The sequence below is a fragment of the Ictalurus furcatus genome, chromosome 5 (assembly GCF_023375685.1).
Source record: "Ictalurus furcatus strain D&B chromosome 5, Billie_1.0, whole genome shotgun sequence".
Classification (NCBI taxonomy): Eukaryota; Metazoa; Chordata; class Actinopteri; order Siluriformes; family Ictaluridae; genus Ictalurus; species Ictalurus furcatus.
In genome coordinates this window covers 22430389-22454719 of record NC_071259.1, presented here as the reverse complement: position 1 = coordinate 22454719, position 24331 = coordinate 22430389, and the positions used below count along the sequence as shown (strand labels likewise).

Here is a 24331-nt window from a genome sequence, read left to right as displayed (position 1 = left end):
CACAACAAAAAAAAAGTGGACAAACCGATAAAGCAGGGTTATCAATTTACAATTAAACAAGAACCTACAATGAATTTGCATATATGACCACAAACAAATGAGAAGCCTGGTCTACAGTACAAGAGACTGAATTAATAAACACTAAAAATCAGATACTCTGTCGAGTGTCTATTCAGCACACAGATTAAATATGAGCAGAATGCAGAGACGTGGGCTGCACATTTCCTTCCCATTTCGAGCCGGAATGTGCCATGATGGACTTCTGCAAGTGTGTGCCTGTGGGTGTGTGTGTACATGTGGGTGGCTCGTCAAGTGTAGATTAGAGGACATTTAATGGCAATTCTAAACTAGATTCTAACCAGTAATAAAATCTTTTAGATCACATAAATTACTGATTCGGGACTATTTCTGATCTAATTGTTTTATTTCGTTAAAAAATTTTTTTTTTTTTTAAAGAGCCTGTACTTTTTCCGCATGCAGTAATAAAAGTTTACTCATTACCTTACTTATACAAATGGATGACAAATTAAAGGGGAGAAAAACAAAACATGGCTCTCTTATGCTGCAGGGGCCATTTTTCTGTCACAGTTTAAGTCCATTTTCCCCCTTACAGGGAAAGGATCACTGCTAATCAACACAGGGTTATTTACCATCAGAAGGAATATCATTTGGAAGGATGGCGTTCATCTCTCCAGTACAGTTCCAGAGAATCTATGCAAAGGAGCAAGTTGTTCTGGCACTTCATGGAGGCCTTGTCTCTCGTCGATATCTTCATTCAAAGAACTGTTATGAATCATCTGTGCAATATCAGCTTTTCTCGCTTAGCAATCGCAGGTTTCCGCGGCTGTTCGAAGCTCTACTTTAATTACATTTATTTGATCTATGGCAATAAAAGACTTCCTAATAAGAATCATAAAGGCACACAATGTCACAGAGAGGCTAAAGAAGAAAAGAAAACGGAAATATGAATAACAGAAAACCTCTTATCTCAGTTGCAGTCAAAGCTACCACAATCACTAAACTATAAATGATAATTATAACATAAAAAAGGTACTCGTGTACAACATTTAAAGCTCATATGATTATTTGTATTTTCAAATGCTTCATACTCAAATTAATCGGGAGCGCTTGATTTTTTTGTAATCAGATTACATAATCTGCATTACATTCAGTCTGTATACATGTTCATACTTGGGTATTTCATGTGTCTTAAGTATCAGAACCTTATCAGGATTAAGGATTATCCACAAAAATAGTAAAGGGTGTAAAACTTGCACAAGATGCTTTTAGAATAAACTTAAATCGGACTAATCCCACATCAGGAAGTCTGGGACTTCTATTAAACAGATGTATCTCAACAAAGCCACATACGAAAACAAAACCCCCCCAATACGTATTATGATGCACTATAATCCTGCTAAGATAAGGAACAATGGCACAGTCATTCATTCCACTTTCAAAGAACATCTGGGTAATGTAATCAAAAGAAAAGGAGCCAAAAACATGATAAAAAACATCTGACTGATAGGAGTTAGGTGAAGTTAGAAGACTTACAGGTTATGTTTGCTCTGACATGGGTTCACACTATCTACAGTACATGAAAAAGGTCTTAAATCCTACTGGGATTTACTTGGAGTTAGATTAAGCAGTATATTTCCTTCTATAAACTGACCAGTAGGAAATAACCTGAGGGAATATATATCCTGTCTGAAATGTTGGTAGAGACCCTGTCATACCTGTGGTTTTTACTCAAAAAGCAGAGTAATAAAATATGGAAAATAAAATATAGATAACATTTCAAAGGATGTCCAAGGCTATTGAGTAAGTTGTTGAGTTCCTAGCACAGGTACAGCAAATATACTTGTTATAGTTAAAAATAAATTAATTAAATAATTAATTGAAAGTAAAATAAAAACTCAATTATGGTCATGTAAGAACATTTTTATTAATAAATAAATGAATAAGCCCTCACGTTACTCAAGAACATTTAAATTATATGCATGTATGTATGTTTGTGTGTGTGTGTGTGTATATATATATATATATATATATATATATATATATATGTGTGTGTGTGTGTGTGTGTGTGTGTGTGTGTGTATATATATATATATATATATATATATATATAATGTTTCACAGCATACTAGAGAGCTCGCAAGCTCTTAGCAAAACTGTAGTTTTGCACAAAAAAGTATATAATGCATACAAAAATGTATTCATTTAATTTTTATTTTTAAAAAATTGTAAACATTTTTATATTTTAAAGATTAAGTACAATATTTTATCATCAAATTTGCCTGCTTCCAGTCAGTTTGTAATATATTATTAATTAATATACTATTATTATTATTATTATTATTATCGTTATTATATTGTCATTTTTCCAGGCCTATAGGCATATGACCTACTAATGATCAAGCATAACTCGTGTGGCCACAATCCCTACAACAAATGCTTATAATAAAGGTCAAGAGAAGAACTTCAAATTATTAAAATGTGTACGCATGTGTTCACTATGAAGATACTCCCATCTGTTACATTTATACAAAGATTACTTATCATTAGCACTACAGGCGTCCTCCAGGAACATTATGCAACAAACACATGTCAGTAAAGCGTATCCTGTCTTAATAGTACTTTAGTCGGTTAAAGAATCAAAATGCATTGCCATTAGCCTACCGTCAACAGTTACGTAGCTACTTGCTCAAAATGCTAATAACCTTCACATATAAATAAAAGGTATGGGTACACTGGCTAAGTAGTTAGCTCATTCAAAGTTTCAGTTCCAGCTAGAAATGTCTGCTCACTAGCTAAGACTACCTGATTGTTTATAATAATGAAGGTAGCAAAGGCTAATTAGCTGATTAACTTCACTTGCCCAAAAGAAATGTAGAAACAGTAGCAACAATAATATGATGGAACTTCTGAGATGGGAAAGTTTGTTTGCTTGTTTATAATTTAATGTCATGCCAGCTACCATGGCTATTTTCATAGCAGGAAACAGGTTAAAATCTAGCAAAATATGAAGAATTTATCTTCGATTTAAAAAAATCTAAAAGTAAATCTGACCTCACTTCATTAAAAATCTTTTCATTTGCATTGGCTTCTGCACTAAAAACTGAACTATTGATGGGAATATGTATTCCACTTTTCAGAAGGTTGACCACAAAAGCAGCTGACACACGATCTCCAGATACTGATCCATCTGTGTAGATCGGCGTGTATGATGGAAACCATGTAAACTTGTTGACGGTAAACATTGATTACACAATACACTTTTCTGAGATATCGCTGGTATGGTGATGTATTTTTTTTTTTTACACTTTTGATAATTACCAACTAAATGGTACTGAATTGATGCCGTTGATTTCACGTATTTAGTTTTACTTAATCTTTCTTTTTGTAGGCATTAAAGAAAAGTATCGCCGTACTCAGTTTAACGTTTTGTTTTTGTTTATTGTAGTACTGTTTTGCCCAGTTTGTTAGCTAAATTACATATCGAGTATCGTGAAGGCCAGCAATGTTGCTGAACGGTGTTCAACAGCCGGATATATGATTTCCTGGCTGAGCCACAGATGGAGAAGCTGCAGCTAACTTGAGGTAACTAATTTTATTCAAGTAATAGTGTTTGACTACCTTTTGTATACCCGGACTTTCACGTGTAAGCTTCTCTAAATAAAAGAAAACAATTAAAATAGTTTAATTTCATTTGGTAATATTATTAGAAGTGAATCATGATTAGGAACACAGCTTTGATGGCACCGTGCAATTGTCTAATAAATGAATGCTATCTCTTTTTAATATATTTTTCCTTCCTTTGCACAGCACACATCAGTAAAACTAATGTACTTCTGATAAACGGTGGACAGCTCTGCTCTACACTGACATCAGACCATCTTTACACACAAGCATTTTAAACATCCCAAATATATATATATATATATATATATATATATATATATATATATATATATATATATATATATATATATATATATATAAATTTTTATTTTACAAAATATTTAATCCGGTACTATCCATGTGTGTTTTCCTGGCTGAAATTTGAACTACTTGTCCTATTCCTGTATACAGGGGTTCTTTTGTATGTTCCATGAAGCTTCCAGCTCCACACACAGGAAGTCATCACATTTACAGGTGCAACTAACCACTACAAGGGCACCACCGTGGCTGTTTGAACAGCTGCCAAGAATACTGCTGGCTTGTTGCTAAATATAGTGAAACGCCACCCCAGCTTACAAGAACAGCTATTTTGGGGGGGGGGGTTGGGACACCCATGATTTTTTTGTCTCTATTTAAAGCTGACTCTTTCGATCGTCTCGAACAGTGCAGTTAAACATAGGTTAGGTGGAACAAGCACTAATAATAGTAGTGGGGTTTCAGGTTGAGTGCAGTTGTTGAGTCACTTGTTACTAGAGGAGATATTCATCTCTTTGCCACTTCATATCAGTCAATTTAAATCACAATAATGACACACTGCATCTGTTACCAGTGACATTTCTGATAAATAACATATCTAGCATATAGAAGCATTGCCCAAATAACTTCATAATCACAAGTTGACTTTTTGATATACTGTAATCGAGATAATCAGTTGTGTATGTCAACAATGGCTGATGGCCAATTATAAACACAAATTTGCTTTTGTACCAGGTATCAATGGCGCTGTATTTAACAAAACGTGAACCCGAACTTACGTAAGGCGGTAGGTAGAATGGTAAGTCACGTTGTGAATACGCTCTTTCCTTAACAACACACTAAAACGTGAACACTGAATAACTAAAATATAAAGAATTCACAACTGTATTACAATAGCGTACAATAGTGTACTCATTGTAACTGTCAGTTATTATTTCAGGAGATCAGGTTTCACAACAAGGGCAGCTTTCACATGTTTTTGTTGATCCATGTTTAAGATAATATATAAAATGTGTGAAAATTTGGTTTAATTTCTGCATTCTCATCAACTAAAATGCCACTGACAAGTATTCAAGAATAAAATGAATAAATATGATGAAGAAATATTGTCTACATTTAAAGAATATTTTCGCCTGAATCCAAAAACTATATTGTGACATTCCAATTCCAGTCTGTGAATATTCTTAAGAATTAAAACTTCATTGAAAGGGTGTACTTACATTATTATGCTATTATATTTCATAATATAATGGTCTTAAAATGACAATATTGTTTATCACAATTATCTCTGGCACAATAGATCATCCAACAAACGTAGTGATCATGATAGGCCTAGCATCTCAACTGTTCAGAGTCCGTGGTGCTAGTCATAAGAGGTAACATGAAGCACTTTGAATTTCTAGCCACAGACTAACCATTAAGGGTTGATCATTAAAAGATAACCATATTGTTAGTTTATAAACACACCAACTTAGGGCAGATAACCTATAAACCTAGACCAACCTAAATGACTGCATCGACCAAATAGAAAACCCCAAACAGTCAAAGTTGCTAGATGTTTGATGCTATGAATCGGGGCTAGATTTAAGGAAGTTAAAATAGCACTATAATTATTTTCAGAAGACTACTGAAGCAGCACTATTGTTGTAATGTAATGTGCGTATGCTTGTGTATTACTAAACCTTGGACGAAAAAACAGACAAATCCATGAATCCAAGCGAAAATATTTTAGCAGCAGTAGGAATATGGTGACATGATTTTAGGTAATTGCCTGTAGCTGGAAATTTTTGAGACATACATACATACATACATAGGAGGTCGACCGATTGATCAGTTTTGCCGAATAATCAGCACCAATGACCGATTGCTGCAACTATCGGTTACATGCAAAAAATCCACACCGATAGTTTCTCCCAGGTGCCTCCGCTGTGAGAGGAGCTGAGAAGGGTACGCTGTCTTTATACAGTACGAGAGCAGCCTCTAGAGCCGAAATAAAAACTATCACTGACAAATTTTGTTGTGTTATTTTAAGTGTTTATTTATTATTATTATTCTGGATGTCTCTATTTTTATTTGTTTTTTTGAAGTTTAATTTGTGGTTCAGTTTGGATCAATATCTTTTATTTATTCATATATATATATATATATATATATATATATATATATATATATATATATATATATATATATATATATATATATATATATATATATATTTATTTATTTATTTAGTTTAAAAAGTACAGTACAGTTTCATGGTACAGTCAGCACTGTTTATGTTTGCAATAAATTTCAAAAGTATTTTACGTTACTTGTTATGTTTTCATTTAGTATTCATTTTAAAAACTATCAGTTGATTAATCGGTTATCAGCAGGTACCGCCCAACTTAATTATCTGCAGGAGCATAATCTGGGCTGGGCATTCGGGGCCCCGAAGATTTTTTTCTTCAGATCTAAATAATTCTCCATTTGGAGCTGTCTGTCACTACGTAACTGAACGTCAGTAAAAGATGATGTCAGTGTTGTAATTTTGTATCTTCAGTGAACGGAGGAAAGACCAATCAGACAAAAATACATGGAAATTCTTGTCATATTAGCTGACAGGTCTCAGTTCTCAAACATGCTAACTCACACAGTCAGTGAGTGTGAAGGGAAAAATGGATATATACAGATTTGATTTATTTATTGTCTTTTTTTTTTACACAGATAAAGAAATTGAAACCAAGACTCAAACATCCTCTGATGCTGAGCAGGAAAACAAAAGGTGTGTAAATGTCTTCAAGAGTTCCAAGGTGGAGCTTGGAATATGATAACATTAAACATGATATGAGCAGTGCATAAGGACAGCTAATGTAATTTGCATGGCACTGTAGCAGCCCCATACAACCCATACAATGATAGTTTAATTGTGCCTCCCCTTGGCTAGCGACACCAAACTAGCCTAGTCTCATGTTAGATAGCCAAAATGATGGAGGAGAGTCTGGGCTCAGCCCCAGATGATTAACAGCCCAGCTAAAGCCCCTGGTTATCAGTATCAGTAAAATGCCCTACTGGTCAACCTCTAGCATGTATGGCAGTTAGATACACATTTACTGACTGGAGGCCAGCTGTTGATCTGCATATTCAAGCGAGTACATATCAGTGAAAAGAGACCACCAAAGGACCACTGCTGATCAGATTTTAGTGACTTAAACATTGACAGCTACAGCGATAGCTAACATGACTAGAAATATATATGCACTAACCCAGCGGCTGTGAAAATCAAAGACACTAAACAATATGAAAGCTATGGACTATAAGCAGGGACATGCAGAAGGGGGGGCTCTGGGGCCTCGAGCCCCTGCCCTTTTTCTAAATTATTTTAAAAGTGCCCCTCTCAACATTAATTAATAAACAATTTTATTATGTAAAAAGCATTTGAATTCAAATTAACACGAAAGCGTGCACAAAACAGTAGCAAATTAATCGCAAGAAAGTCTGAGAATTTTCCTACTTATTTGACTGACTCGAGTCTGCAGACAGATGGTCTCGTTGTCATGACGAAATCGCGATGCGTCTTGCTTCTACAGACAGGTATGCTGAGACCACTACTCTTCAACTAACCTTTTCATAATATTATCAGTATTTTATATGCTTATCGCAAATTGATTGAGAGGGAATGTGTTGGTAAGTACTAGCTAATCAAGTTCGTTACATTTCCAGACATGCATGTAACCTTGTTATATTATATTTATGTTACATAGTCAGTAAAGGCACGATGCCAAATAGACAGAGACGGCAGAAAATTAAAGAAATAAAACTGAAGGAGGCAGCGAAAGGGACAGCTTCCTTATCAACATGGGTGCAAAAAGGTGAGCTAATATGAGACAGAATAGTTGCAAAAAAGGCATCATATGTTTACAAAGAGTTAGCCTTGGTGCGATAGTCGGTGTTACCAGTGTCACACAGCGTTCTGTTCAGCTATACACCGATTACCCTTGCCCCCCACGGCACCGCCCCCACTGTCGTTTTGCTTTTTTATATAAATAAAACCATTTCGTTCAGTTGGAGAATGTTCAACGGTCACTATAAACTGAAAGCATCTGCTCCATTCTGCATGAGCTGCAGAGTCGCAGCACAGAATAATAATGAACCCACATTTCAAGATCACACATATACATATATATATATGCAGATAGATAGATAGATAGATAGAGAGAGAGAGAGAGAGAGAGAGAGAGAGAGGGTATATAGTTGTATATTAGTTATACTATGTACATATAGTAACTTGCTCCTTGTTAACTATTATGGTAAATTTAGTCCTGCAGCCTAAGTGATGTGAAAAAAACTTAAAATGTTATACAAGATCATTAAAATCTCAATTTACCTTTTTAAACTTAAATTTAGAAGGCAAAAATGACCAGCTTTGAGACTAAAAAGCCAGTTTTATGGAAATCAAAGTGCTGCTGGCCAATGTAAATTTAATTGTGAAATGAATAGATTTACTGATTTTACAGTAAGTGACATTCAGTGGGTGTGTCACTACATTTGTGGGTTGTAATACTATAGGTTGTTTTTTTTTTCTCCATTTCCTAATGTCTAAATTTTCTTTTAAAGATTATTTGGATTCATCTCTCCACTAAAAGTTGCCGTTTGGTTGTAATTATTTCTATAAAAGTACAAAATAAAATACCATTAGGTTATGTTAGTAGAGTCATTCTTATATTCATTATTGTGAGCACACACAGTCTGTTCACATTGTCTACCAGGGTGAGAAGAATATGCAGTTAAATTAAAGTTAGAAAAGTAGTTCAAAGTAGTAAAGTCAGCTCTTTGGCGATATAGCCCTTTTTCACATTTGAACCCCTGCCCCTGAGGAAATTCTCTGCACGTCCCTGACTATAAGACTATTTATGATGTCATCTGAAAAAAGATTAAAAATCATTTTATGTACTGTAAGATAAATATGATCAATCTCAGAAGAATCTGCTGTAATCTTTGTCATTGGTGCTTATTATTTGGGTGGCGCATGGTTTCCCGCACAGCAAAGACACTACATGTTAATGTGGGCGTTTCTGTGGAATTAATGTATCAAACACAGCAGCATTACTACAGCTTTGAAACACTGTCTTCTTACTGAGAACTTTATTAGATATAAAGAGTTTGTTGATGTACTGCTAGAGGTTATGGCATCGTTATCCCACGCCTATTGCGTGTTAAAGGTCCTCTACCCTTCCAAAAACAATATTATAACCACATAATATTGCTGGTTTGATATTTTTGGTTGGTGAACTGTTTTTCAAAGAAGCAGTGACTAATGTCTTTAAAAACAACATTGTTGTGACTCACTCAGGCAGCATACGCAGTACCGTGCCGTGTCACCATCACTGTTGTGCTAGGAACGGCCCAGGACTCAAATATCATCGGGTCCCAGGTTGGTCTTTGGTGCTTCCCTGAGCACTTTTTGGGAGGTGGGGGACAAATTGTGCATAGCAGTGAATAGCAGAGTGTGTGTGTGTCCACTATGAAAGATCACATACAAATAAAAATATTGCAAAACTAGACATGATGGTATCATACAACCAAACTGCTTATATCTGCTATAAAACATGGAGTTGTGCTTCTGCATACGTCAACACATCACAGGGTGGATGTGAAAAACTGTGCTAGAACTTCCTGTGCTCGCACACACAATAGATCCATGAGATAGTCATCTCAACACAGTGAACACTGAGGCTTTGTTGTGCTGTGGCCCTGTTCAGACCTGGTATTAACGTCCTTCTCGAGTGTTCTGATCACAAGTGGACAGCTGAGACAAACAACTGCTCACACCTGGTATTAGTGTGTTTCGAGTGCATCTCGACAAACCATTTGTGATCGCTTTTTGACCGGGCTGCCAAACCTGTTGTCTAAAACCAAACAAAAACTCGAATGATGTGCTTATAAGTCTTTGTCTCATAATTCAAATCAACAGGCGATCAGTTTAGTCAATAAAATATTCAAAGAATGGCTTAGCGTTTGAGGAATAGGATTTTGATTTCAGAGTTAAAGGATTAACAAAAAATATATTTTAAAAAATCTTTACAATGCAGTCCGTTACAATGCAACTCTTTCGAACCTGACCACAGGGCACACAGCTATAAATTCAAATACATTCTTAATATATATTTGATATTTAACAATGTTCCTGTATTTGTGTTTCTAGCTGTCATCCAACTAACAGCAGATTCAATCATATGTATGGAGATTTATTTGTTATATTGTATTTTATATTTTGTATATTTATTTATTATATTCTGATCATTTAAGCCCTTGATGGCTTTGGTACAGCAAATAGTGTACCATATTGCCAAAAGTACATGATCACCAGAACATCACACCCATATGTGCTTATTGAACATCCCATTCCAGATTTAGTCCCTGCTTTACTGTTATAATAACCTCCACTCTTCTGGGAAGGCTTTCCACTAGATTTTGGCACATGGCTGTGGGGATTTGTGCCATCAAGAGCATTAGTAACATTAGGCATTGATGTTGGGCGAGGAGAGGTGTTCAGTGGGGTTCAGGTCAGGGGTCGATGCAGGCCACTCAAGTTCTTCCATGCCAACATTTGCAAACCATGTCTTTATGAAGTTCGCTTTGTACACAGGAGCATTGTCAAGCTAGAACATTTTTGCACCTCTTAGCTCCAGTGAAGGGAAACTGTAATGCTACAGCATAGAAAGACATCCTATACAACTGTGTGCTTACACCTTTGTGGCAACAGTTTGAAGAAGACCCACATATGGGTGTGACAGTCAGGTGTCCATATAGTTTTGGACATAGTGATTCTAACTGTATAATGTTTCCTTTAACAGTGCTGTCCAAATGTACCACCAAACTCAAAATCTTCCTCTTCGAAACCCTATCCATGTTAAAGCCCATCAAAACCAACAGCGCAAAATTATATTAAAATAGGCACTGTACTGTTCGTTTTTCATCGTTAAGTAGTGTTAAGAACACAGCGTATTCCTAAATAGGCTAGTTATTTCACAAAAGTGCTAAATAGTGCTGTAAGTAAAAAATAGCTGTGAGAATGCGGCGCCAAACTCAGCAAATAGCCTTCATCTATAGTAATGAGCAGAGCATATATTTTGAACAGGAAGAAGAAGCAGGAGACATTGTGTGTCTTGTGTACACATTTAAACGATTAAAATTTAAACAACAGAAGTAATAGAAGAGCTTTGGGCAAGAAAATCAATCTCTCACATGTATCAGCAGCATGGCGAAGGAAACTCCATTCCCCATGAAAACCTTATACCTATACCACTAGATGATCTATTGATGCTGTTGCAGATGCACAAGGCGCATTGCCATTCACACGACAAATGTACACATGCATCCCAGACCACCTCCACAAGTGGTGCAAGATGGATGTTATACCAAACTTGAACAGAGCCTGTGATCACACGTTCTCTTAGCAGGAAACATTTCTCTTGCTGAAGTGATTCTGCACGTTGAACTGGCCACACTCGCAGCTTTAACTCATAATGTATTACAGTAAGTGTGGGAGCGAAACTTACCACCAAGTCCCAATTGTTCTGTTCTAGGAGAGTGATTGCCTCTGCAATATTGTCGATCCCGGTGCATGCCTGAAACGACAAGCAGATGTTACTTCCCAAAGTACAGCAGAGATCAATAAGGGATTTCATCACTCTTAGCACACTTTCTAGCAGATAACAATAATAATGATCTACAGTTGGGAATTGCACAATAAAACCCTGAACTACTCAAGTGCGAGTTCTAAATAAAACATTTCATTAAACCCGAGTACTTCATATGAGCAATACACAGTTAGAACTGATCGTTTATCTAAGAAGCGTGTGGTACAAGTTAACACAGAGATATGGAAACCTGCATCCTGCCTTTTTCCAGCCTTTACACCAGTTGTTTTGATGTGGTCACGTGACCGGCTGTCGCCTTTTTCAATACCGTGAAACCTTGTCCAAATATAACACCACGGCCATTAATTTCAACCTCCCACACACGCTCAATTTATCAGGGAGATTATTAAAGAACTATTATTCCACCCAAGGAGCAAATTCATCTTAATGAACCTGTTCAGAGAACAGCTCTGGACGCGTAAACATAGACGTCTTATCTAGAAGTAGTGTTAGAGCTGCGCTAGCGAAAATGTCCAGTCATAGCAACAGAGCTAGCTTCTGTCATTTTACTAGACCTTCTCCGCGGATTGAGTGAAAAACAGGTGGTGTTGGTGATGGTGTATTATGCTTGAAAGCTGCAGAAAATCTTTACTGCAAACTAAAATAGCTGAGTAACGCTGGTAGGTTCACCGGCTGCTGTCAAAGACCAACAATGAAACGGTTAGCCATCAACGCTAGGTACAGAGAGAGAGCTCTTTGCGAGTCAATACTCTTAAGTATCTGAATTTGCATTTGGCTTGTTGTGTGATGTGGTGAAGATTGCTAGTAGTTTCATGAGTGACAATGTTTCGAACGCTAAAAGAAAGGGTATGTCAAGAGACGTTAGCTTGATAGCTGCTAACAAATGAACTGTCAGTGACATAGCATCTAGTTAGCTGGTCTCTTCGCACGGTTACTGTCAGTGTTAGCTGACTACGCGGACAGTACTGCGCGCTGAAGCTATGATAAACTACTTGCTCAAAGTCACCAACCGAGCTTAATGAACGTTTCCGGTCAGGAGAGAAAACCTACCTGAAAGTCGGCCAGAATCATCTCTCTGTCCATGTTGCTACTACTGTTGGAGGCCATTGCAGTGACTGGCTAACGCTAGATAGCTGTTCTGTAGTGCCGCTACAGCTGTGCTCAGCTCTGCTCGCTCACTTCTTCGGTCCCTTTAGCACACACACAGACACGGTCTAAAACGCAAAGGGTGAACAGGGAATGCGAAAAAAAATAACGGCTTTAAATTTCAAACCACATATGACCCGGAGATTGAGTTTAGCACAACAGAGAACTCGGGAGCAAAACACGCACTTTAAGTCCCAGTTCTTAATCTGTAGTTTTTAAACAGGTTTTCTGTTACAGTCACTTTTTAATCCAAGCAACGGAAACAACATACGGCAGTCGCGAAGAACTGTCGTAAAATGAACCAAGGCCCAAGACAGAGATGTTCGATTAACCCAGAGATCATCCTTAAATGCTGAAGATCCTCAGTTCTTAAAATGATTATTCCTTTTTCCTGCACATGCAGAAAACAAATGGTCCACATCGGAATATATCCATTTATAACATATAAAATTGCATATTTGTTTGCTTTACCTGCATGCTTTAAGACAGGTCAATCACTTTTATTAAGGTAGGCCTTAACCTGTCTGTTAGCAAGACACTGACTACTGTAATAATTCATTTTATGGAATTATTGAAGGTAATAAATTCCTGCCTAATTTTGTTTGTATAACATTGCTTTCTAAATAAAGGTGTGTTAAATAATCTCAGGAACATTCTGTTTTCATTTACATATAGTCTGCTGTTAACTGTAAAGACTAACCTGTATCTTACATTTGTAATATTCCCAAAGCCTATGACCATTTGCCAAACTTCAGCCAAAAGATGTATGAGAATACAGTGGTCATGAATTACCTAGCTATATAGCTATGCAGCTAGAATTATCATCCTTTCTACCCTTAGAAAAATCCTCTATGGTTTTACTATGGTATGTCGTGTTAACCATGACGTTATCATCATTTTATGGCACTTCATACAGAGGGTTATTAAATTTAAACTTGATAGTAGCCAACATAGTTTTATTGTACAACTATGTTGTTTCCATGTTTAACTATAATACTATTATGGGTTTCCTGTGGTGCTTAAAAGCAATGCTTGTTAGTATGTTAAATCAGAACACTGCCATGAGTTTACTACAGAGCATTATGGTGACTACGTTTATTCCATATCTAACTGTGATACTAGAATGGGATTATTCTGGTGCTTTATGATAACTGTGTTTAATATTTACTTAACCATGATAGTATAAATGCTGTACTACAGTGCAGTATACATATTACTATCATTATTGTATATATAATTAATGCAACAACCATATTACATATTTAACCATAATACTACCATGATTATACTATGATGTATTTTGGTCAATTTCATTACACATTTAACTGTTAATTACATATGTTACTATAACATGCCAATGCCATTGTCTTACCACAGTGAATTATGGTAATTACATTCGCTACATATTTAACCATGATAGATATTACAATAGTTTTACTCTGGTGCATTATACTAACTATGTTTATTACTTATTTGACCATGATTACTATCAAGGTTTTACTGTATGGTTAAATATGTATTAAATGCAGCTACCATGATTTTATTATATATTTAACCATGGTATTACAATAGTTTTACTCTTGTGCACTATGTTTATTTCTTATTTAGCCATGGTACTATGAAGCATTTACCTCAGTGCAATGTACAATGTAGTACCATGATTAAACATTCTATGTAATAAATATAACTACTATACATTTGTTACATATTTATCTATGATAATGAAGTGTATTACACATTTAACTATGATACTATTTTCATCTTGTGTAGTAAGGCAGTCTGCTTATTAAATATTTTAGTTTACTACAGTAGTTTTACTCTAGTGCAGTATGTTATTTAGCTTATAACACTACAGTAGATTTACTCTGATGTAGTATGGTAGTCTGTTTATTAAAGGTATAAATATACTACAGTAGTTTTTCCTTGGTGCACTATGGAAGTCTGCTTATTACACATTTAAGTATACTACAGTAGTTTTACTCTGGTGCAGTCTGTTACATATGTACATATTTAAGTATACTATAATACTTTTTATCTGGTGTAGTAGGGTGCTCTGCTTTAAATATTTAAATATACTACAGTAGTTTTACTCTGGTACAGTATGTTACTCTGCTTATTATATCTAAAAATACTACAGTAGTTTTACTCTGGTGTAATACAGTATTCTACTTATTATCTATCTAAATATACTACAGTAGTTTTACTCTAGTGTAGTACAGTTCTCTGCTTATTATATATCTAAATATACTACAGTAGTTTTACTCTGGTGTAATACAGTACTCTGATTATTATATATCTAAATATACCACAGTAGTTTTACTCTGGTGTAATACAGTACTCTGCATATTATATATCTAAATATACCACAGTAGTTTTACTCTGGTGTAATACAGTACTCTGCATATTATATATCTAAATATACCACAGTAGTTTTACTCTGGTGTAATACAGTACTCTGCTTATTATATATCTAAATGTATTACAGTAGTTTTACTCTGGTATAATACAGTACTCTGCTTATTATATATACTACAGTAGCTTTAATACGGGGTAATATGGTACTCTGCTTATTATATATCTAAATATACTACAGTAGTTTTACTCTGGTGTAATACAGTACTCTGCGTATTATATATCTAAATATACTACAGTAGTTTTACTCTGGTGTAATACAGTACTCTGATTATTATATATCAAAATATACTACAGTAGTTTTACTCTGGTGTAATACAGTACTCTGCTTATTATATATCTAAATGTATTACAGTAGTTTTACTCTGGTATAATACAGTACTCTGCTTATTATATATACTACAGTAGCTTTAATACGGGGTAATATGGTACTCTGCTTATTATATATCTAAATATACTACAGTAGTTTTACTCTGGTGTAATACAGTACTCTGCGTATTATATATCTAAATATACTACAGTAGTTTTACTCTGGTGTAATACAGTACTCTGATTATTATATATCAAAATATACTACAGTAGTTTTACTCTGGTGTAATACAGTACTCTGCATATTATATATCTAAATATACCACAGTAGTTTTACTCTGGTGTAATACAGTATTCTACTTATTATCTATCTAAATATACCACAGTAGTTTTACTCTGGTGTAATACAGTACTCTGCGTATTATATATCTAAATATACTACAGTAGTTTTGCTCTGGTGTAATACAGTACTCTGCTTATTATATATCTAAATGTATTACAGTAGTTTTACTCTGGTATAATACAGTACTCTGCTTATTATATATCTAAATATACTACAGTAGTTTTACTCTGGTATAATACAGTACTCTGCTTATTATATATACTACAGTAGCTTTCACACGGGGTAATATGGTACTCTGCTTATTATATATCTAAATATACCACAGTAGTTTTACTCTGGTGTAATACAGTATTCTACTTATTATATATCTAAACATGCTACAGTAGTTTTACTCTGGTATAATACAGTACTCTGGTTATTATATATACTACAGTAGCTTTAATACGGGGTAATATGGTACTCTGCTTATTATATATCTAAATATACTACAGTAGTTTTACTCTGGTGTAGTACAGTATTCTGTACTACCACTAGGCTACTATGTAAATGTAACAGTTTGTTTAAAAAAAAAAAAATTAAAAAGCACCGCTATTTTAAAAGCAAATCGACATTTTGCCCAAATCACAATGGATGAAGGATTTGCTGTTTTTCGGGTGGAAATGAGCTTCGTGTGAATTCGTGTTTGACACTTTATCTTCCTGAGACTTTGAAAGGCAACAGTGAAGTGCATCTCAACGTCTCCTTGACGTTAGCACAGCGCTGAGTCCCGCCTCCTCTCCCTGTGTCTGTTAGTCAAAGTGGGCGGAAGTTTTCAGTGCTTTATTTCAAAAAATGAGTGATGTCAAACAACAGGAGCCGACTCTCTCTCTCTCTCTCTCTCTCTCTCTCTCTCAACGTCAACTGCGTACAAAGCAGCTTGTCGAATTAGCCACATGAAGAAGCGGTAAGGACGCCACGCCAGTGTAGGTGATATGATGCTTCATCTCGTTCAGGTGGCCGCGGCGATGTGAGATTTCAGATGCCTCGGCACGGGACAGCACTGCGCTATTCTCCGGACTGTGTACCGTAGTGAGAGCACTGTGACCCAGCGAGCATTGCGTTACAGCATGAGTCCGTTCTGCAGTGATCATCTGTATAGTTTGTTGTCTGGAGACAGCTTACCTGCTCGACGCTATCAGCGAAATCTCGTTGCGCAAGTGTAAACGCAACCGAGTGCATCGCCGCTTAACGACACACTCAACCGACTGCGGCTCAGTTTGAAATGGGCGGGAAGCTGCTCTCACAGCTCAAAGCTCGTCCATGCTGAAACTCATTGGTCGGCGGCGCTCGTAGCCTCATTTGTTCTTTCAGACGTGAGACTGGAGGCATCGAGAGGCTCCTGTGAACTCTAGATGACAGCGACTGGATCGCAGAGGGTTGTTGTTGTTGTTTTTAACTGCGTGCACCTGCATATCAGGACTATCTGAAGTGTATTTGTGACCCGGAGATAAGCGTTAGATCTCGCAGCGCTGCCTGAGGGGCGCCAATACTTAATCTTCTGCGTTACTGCGTCTTCATCTGGGGCGATTTGTTTGCAAAAAGGGTTTCCAGTAGGGTTTTTTTGTTCTTTCAGAGATCATCAAGCGGATGCAAGACCAGCACGCTTGTCCTAACACGAGCCAAGCTGCTGCTGCGTGTGTGTATGTGTGCGCGCACCCTGCGATTCAGACACTAGGAGGGAGGCAAGACAAATCGTCATGCTGAAGTTGGCTCGTGTGTGATTGTACAGCACGTTTTCGGCCGGTGGTGACTAAAACCTCCTCCTCGGTTAGAGATGGCGTGATATCCCTGTTTTTCCGCGCTGAGAGCGATCGCTACAGTGGGACGATATTAAAGCTGAGGTGGGCGGACCTTGGCGTAGCACCATTTTTTTGGAGGGGGGCTGGAAGAAGAGACTATTTACTACAGATCTGTGCTGATTTGCGCTACAACCAGAATTGGTCTTCAAAAGCAACATCACAGGGTTTTAATAGAATCTGTTATAGATCTGGGTTGTTTTTATTTATTTTTCCCCCCTTCACTCGCTCAACATCTTGTGAAGATCATGGCCGAAGCCCCAGATGTAAACAGGTTGTCCACTGCTGCTGTGAGAGGAGACTTGAGAGAAACTGAGAAGATACTGGAGAGCAACATTAACGTGAATGCGATGAACAAATTCGGCAGGACACCACTGCAGGTTGGAGACCATCACAAACTATTTACATTTAGGGGTTGTTGTTTGTTGGGTTTTTTTAATGCTTTCATCTTACTTTTCTTTCCCCTTTTTTATTTGATCCAGGCTGTCAAGTGTTTAGTATCCTGTTAACTTTTATTTAAGCACCAGGCTGAATTCGCTCGAAACGCTGCAAAACATTATTAAATATTAACATGCAGGCTAATGTAATGTATATTTTCGAGTAAAAATATTGTACATTGCATTTCTGCTGATTTTAGGCTATAGTGCTAAACTGCAGAATTATTATCAAGGCCGTATGTTTCAGAAATATCCTCAAACATTAACAATAGTGTTTTCCACCTGTAAAAACTACCACGTATGAATAGAAAATATGATTATGTAAGTGGTTTTGATATAATTAATTGTTGTTGTTTTGTTGGGTTTTTTTTTTTGCTTAGTTTGCTTGCGGCCTACATTAAAATGATGTAGAAGAATCTCCCAATAAGAGCTCCACCACAGTCCTTGATATTATAATTGCCTACTCAGAATATATATATATATATATATATATATATATATATATATATATATATATATATATAAATGGTAAAAGTTAATATAGGATATTCATTTTCATGTATTATTAGTATAAAATGAAAGAAAGTTCGCACGTGCCCGACCCCCCTATATTCTGTTCATAAACACTGGTCAATATGAAATACAGTTGCTGCTTACTCATACTTATATACTATATTTTCACAAACGTTTAGTTTCAGCTTCAGAATTACTAGATGCGTAGGCACATATATTTAGGGGAAGCCCGCATGTCGAATATGCAGCTTATGTAGGCTAAGCTAACATTGCTAACAGCATGTGATGTAGGCTAATAATCTACTTTAGATTATAAATTCATTAGTTATTGGTCAGGTTATATTGTTTGGTTGTTATTGGGGTTTTGTTTGTGTTTTTGCAAAATTCTCAAGCATATCTGTGTTTATTTTTGTTTTGTTTTGTTTTGTTTTTTCAAACCGAGGAACACTCAGGAAAAACAAAATCAGAATTTTTGTTTAGCCTTTAAAAATAGCCCAATGAATAATAACTGGAGTGGTGCTTTTAATTATTGCTTTGATGATTTGAAAATGGCTTTACCGGAAAATCCCCAGGATCTGTGTAAGATTTAATAAGGTTAACATTTTACATTTTGATAGGCCTACCAGTATATCCAGAAAGGCCTACATATTGTGTTTGTAAGAAGTGACCTAATTATGTTTTTAAGTTAGGACCATAAAATTTTAAGACTAGGCTTTAAAAGCAGACCTACTTATTTCCTGGTGAAATCGGTGCAACTTACATGTCACATGGTCACATATAGCTAGGCCTTTAAGCTTATATGCATAATTAATAAACGTAAAATAAACGTATAAATACATATTCGTTTTTGTAGGCCTACGTAAAAACAGCATTTAACCAGCATCTTTGTTTTGCAAATAAAAGCACGTGCAAAAAGTTTCTAAGGTCAATAATAGGCCTATGTTTAATACAGAAATGTTGCACACAAGCCAAGCAAGAATTTGTTTCATTCTCAGAAAAAAATGGTACTTCTTTTGTGTGGATCACTTACTCTGGTGGTAATTTTTTTTGCACCATTAGTGTGTAAATGTGCATGAGGTGCACTGTTAAATTATTACTCTACACGCTAATTAAACGTACAACAGAGGTCTCAAATGTACTTTAAATATTTTTTACCGCCCCAGTGACAAGGAAAGTACACTTTATTTATTTTTTTTCTGACAATGTGAATATAGGAGGTTGCATCATATATATATATATATATATATATATATATATATATATATATATATATATATATATATATATATACATATATATATATATAATATAGGAAGAGGCATCACATATAATTTCGTTTATATTGCTTTAACCGCAGTGTGTCTTAAGCATGGTTGTGCTGTAATATCTGTGCTTGTATTAAAGGTGGTGAAACTCGGCTGTCCTTTTGTAGCGGAAGCGCTGCTACGCGCGGGCGCTGATCCAAACGTTCCCGACCCCAGCGGCGGACTGACGGTGACGCACGACGCGGCGCGCGACGGCCACGCGGACACGCTTCAGGTGCTGCTGAGTTACGGAGCAGACGTCAGTCTCCAAGACAACGCTGGTAATCTGCCGCTGCATCTGGCGGCGCGCGAGGGACATCAGCCCGCAGTGGAGCTCCTGGCGCCGCGCACCGCACACCCGTTTCAGCCCAACTATGCGGGTCTCACGCCCCTGCAGCTGGCATCACAACATCACAGAGACGATACGGCACGCTGGCTAGAGAACTACCGCCATGTGCCTTCACAATCAGAGTAGGTAGAGGATCGCCCGCTTTGTGCTGTGACAGAGGTAGTTGTAGAAATACATGCTGAATGATCGTTTTGGTAGTATTTGATAAATATTCAGCTAACTACCTCTTTTTATATATTGTGAAATCTGGCCAATGAAGCTGGGAGGAAAGAGCTTGAACGAATGCCATTTTGTGGCGCACACAAGGCCAAACGTTTTACAGGCCTAGGCTGCTTTCTCTTAGTGTCCTGTTACATATGATAATCATTCATCACAGTGTTTCAGTTGGTATGATTTTTAGAGATAGACTATTCAGATTTATTTGTTTGTTTTGGGGGTGGGGGGGGGGGTTGTTTGTTTTATTTTAATTTTTTTTGTGAAGGTGTCACATATGTCTATTAGACTACACTTGCACTCCTCAGAAACAAAGTTACCAAACTGCACTTTTCCTTGTAGGTGGTTGGTACCATCCAAGGTACATGTTTTGTACCTTTACTATGTATATTTTACCCCGGCAGGTTCATGTAATTTATTTAGCTTTTACAATAAAATAGTACTGAACCTTTTGTTGTCGCCTGAGTGGTAGCATTAAGGGTGCATTTAGCTAATATCTGTCTTTTGACCTTGAATTCGCTGTATCTTTAAAATGGTTTAAAGTAAATAAAAATGGACCATAATTAGTTTTTAGAGTAAGGTTTTAATACTATGCACGTTTCTAGGTAAAATAGTTATGGTTTGCAGGTAAAACATACATACTGAAGGTGCAAAACATGTCCCTTTGATGGTACCACTACACCAAAAAAAAAAAAAGAAAAAAATGACAGATCAGTACCTTTATTTCTGAGAGTGTACAGAGTGTATAATAATAATAATAATAATAATAATAATAATAATAATAATAATATTAATAATAATAATAGCCATTATTATTATTATTATTATTATATGGCTAATAATGGCTCGCCCATATCCTTCAAATAACCAGACAATTGTATTCATTTTCAACCTTGTTGTTAATTTTGTTCCAATAACCCAAACCCACAGGAACTGGCTTTTCACTGTATAATGACCGAAAGTATCAGCATGTATGAAAGATCGGGACTCAATCCCGCTTCGAGATATTTTTCTCCACTGTTTTACTGAAATAATTGCACTATAGGTCTCTGAAGGCCAGAAGCATTGCTCCTTTGCCGGCGCTTTGATGTCTCGTCATTTTTTATTTTTATTTTATTTGCTTCCGTTTGTGAAATAAATTGCACTTTTGCTTGTAGATAAATACTGCATTTTTTAAATATTTGTAAAACTGTAACTGTGAACGAATGTGTATTCTCTTTAAAGAAACCAAAGACAGTCGATACACGATTTCCAAAAATAGCATCTCTAACCTGTGTTTAGACTGAGTGTATTCCAGCTTGTCTTATTTGACTCATCTGATTCCCAACATTGGAACATACTAAGTCAAAATGCCATATATTAAATTGGATTAAGCCTACTTGAACGTCACTAATGGCTGTATCAATAAATTATATGAAGAAATAAAACGGTCGTTTTAAACGTGTTTTGGTTTGATTATTTATTTCAGTATAATTAATATCCATCTTGAAGCTGGTGAGGATTTAGTATAAGCTATGTGTGCTGTATCTTACATGGCTTACCACGATAATAACTAATAAGCATGCTTATTTATCCAGTAAAGTTCAATATCATGTTTTTATTATAATATGGTGTGTCATGTGTGTATCACTGAAATACCTTGCAGTTGTTTTGTTTTGAATGTGTACTGAATCCGATGAAGATTCTAGCCTGTAGGATAATAACTGAAACGATGTGTCACAGTTTTGTTTTCACACACCACGGCTATTTAAGCGGAGATTACTTTTTATTTGCTTACCTGAAACGAAAACAGCTCTAAATGAATTTGTGTGTGGTTTATTTCTCTCATCAAAACAAACCAAAAATTACCAAAAATAAAAATCCAGCAAAATGGGCAGCAGTGGTCATCCTGCAGCTGATACCCAATAACTTTCCCATTTTGATCTCAAAACGCAGTATATCTTTACCTCACATGCGTCAATAGCATTGCCTTTTTATATATCATTTCAGGCTGTTACTTTACATTTTATAGAGTAAAAGCCAGAGAGAGGAAAAAAAAACGGAGTGAATTTGAAGAAGAAGAAAAAAACCCCGGCAGTTTCTGTGTAAGGAAGTAAAACAAAAGAGTAAACCCGTTAGATCGGACTGAGGAAATAGCCTTAGCATCAGGCTACAGTCTGCCGTTCTCTGCCAAGACCTTTTATTGGTGCTGTAGCCTAAATATAACTTCTCGCGTTATTCGGGGAAATTCATACTGGCTGTGCATCGAATGAGGCTTTTTCGAAAAACCTGGTTTGTGAGTGTAAAGATGTGAGAGAAGTGATCCTCTTCCTGGTTGCGCGGCTGCGATAAAGCTGTGGTAAGTCTGTTTATACAGCCACAAAATACACAACCCGTGTGCTCCATCACCGATTAATATACACAATACCAAAAACGAATAGCATGGTAAGATATATAGCCTATTATAATGTATGTATAAATATAATTACTCAATTATTTCATTCATTCAAAACCTGAGCTGTGTAAATAACCTGTAATAAGAGCCTAAGCTGTTTGCAGCCCATATTACAAACACCAGACATGGTTTCTTTTAATCAACGTTAGCTTTTGCTAACTGTTTTGGCTATACTGTAGTGAAAAACACCTGTGCTTGTTTGGAGACGTTATGGAAATGTTTGTTGACACATTCTCTGTCATGTGTGTGCCCCACAGTCATGAATGAATCCTTCGTAAACAGGGCATGTAATAACCCTTTATACCTATATTTTACTCTTGTCTATCGTTTAGTATGTTCATGCACTTTACATACTTTAGGTAAAGTTATCGAGGGTTATTACTGTACGGTTCATTGTTATGATATTAATAAGATAACCATGGTATTAAACCAGACTACACTCTAGGTAGTCTAGTTGTAGGAAACCTAGTCATTTTTGTCGTTTCTGTTTTGTGCATATTTTGTATTTAACACTGATTGTTATTTCTTTTTGTACACTCTCAGAAAATAGATGTAACCTACTGAACTGTATTTCCATTCCTTGTTAAATGTGTACATTTTGTACGTATCTTTTTCATAGAGAGGGCATATAGTGTGCCTTTACATCTTCACTCTAAAAAGTAATTACAGTCTTATTATTTACAGTGCCTTAAATCTTCTTTAAAAATTACATTAGGCCTATATATACATTTCCATACATATATATACATATACAAGAATACTGAGAAGGAAACACAAACTGGTTTCACACTGTTAGCTCATTTCAGTTTTACATAACCTCACTATCTTGTTTTTGTCCTTCTCACTCTTTCTCCTTTTTTCTGACCTCAACTTGTTCTGAAGGTAAAAATACAGTTTATTTTACTGGACCAATTTATTATAAGGTTCTTTTGTTGTAGCAGTGCTTTCATGGATATTTCACAGGCTTTGCATTGCTTGCACACAGGGATGATGGTGTGTGTTGTTTTTTTTGTTTTTTTGTTTTTGCTATTTTGTCATAATTGCTCAATGTTGTTTTGCCTTGTCCTAATATTTACTCCTTGTCGAAAACTTTACCCAAAATTGAAGTCTCAGGAAAATCATGAAGGCACCAGTTAAAAAATGAAATGCCTTGGTAGGTAAAATATTTACATATGTAATATGACAGCAGCTCTTGTTCATGCAGTTTTGCGTATAGACCTGCAATAGGCCTACATCCTGATTTCGCTGGAGTTACAGTCTAAGTAAAACTTACAGTAAAACAGTTAAAAATGATTTAAGGACCTCAGAAGTCTTCTGGTTAATACCTTATTTGTTAAGGCTGAAGATTTGTGGCCCTCCCCCACAGCTAACAGATATGCAGTCACTTGAAAACCTTCTTTGTTTCAGAGAATGTGATATGCCAGTCAAGTAGCCATAAGGTGGTGAAGTATTGC

The 24331-nt window shown here is 36.0% G+C and overlaps 2 protein-coding genes across 2 annotated transcripts in view; one reads left to right on the top strand and one right to left on the bottom strand.

Annotated features, from left to right (window-relative positions):
* faf1 (Fas (TNFRSF6) associated factor 1) overlaps positions 1-13007 on the bottom strand; it is a 76122-nt gene extending 63115 nt beyond the window's left edge. Inside the window, exons 1-3 of the mRNA XM_053625298.1 lie at positions 12915-13007; positions 12633-12796; positions 11481-11549 (exon numbers count right to left, since the gene is read on the bottom strand). Coding sequence (XP_053481273.1) covers positions 11481-11549; positions 12633-12689 — 126 coding nt within the window. The 5' untranslated portion in view covers positions 12690-12796; positions 12915-13007. The remainder of the gene's footprint in view (positions 1-11480; positions 11550-12632; positions 12797-12914) is intronic.
* Positions 13008-16466: 3459 nt separating this feature from the next.
* Positions 16467-21887, top strand: cdkn2c (cyclin-dependent kinase inhibitor 2C (p18, inhibits CDK4)). Its single transcript, XM_053625297.1, has 2 exons — positions 16467-18007; positions 19982-21887. Exons 1-2 carry the CDS (start codon positions 17876-17878, stop codon positions 20354-20356), a joined length of 507 nt encoding a protein of 168 aa, XP_053481272.1. The 5' UTR covers positions 16467-17875; the 3' UTR covers positions 20357-21887.
* Positions 21888-24331: the final 2444 nt, after the last annotated feature.

What these genes read in the sequence shown, in the direction of transcription:
- cdkn2c (XM_053625297.1), top strand. Translation starts at nt 17,876, where the DNA reads ATGGCCGAAGCCCCAGATGTAAACAGGTTGTCCACTGCTGCTGTGAGA. An exon ending in TCGGCAGGACACCACTGCAG is followed by an intron (nt 18,008 to 19,981) that starts GTTGGAGACCAT and finishes CTTGTATTAAAG; the next exon opens with GTGGTGAAACTCGGCTGTCC.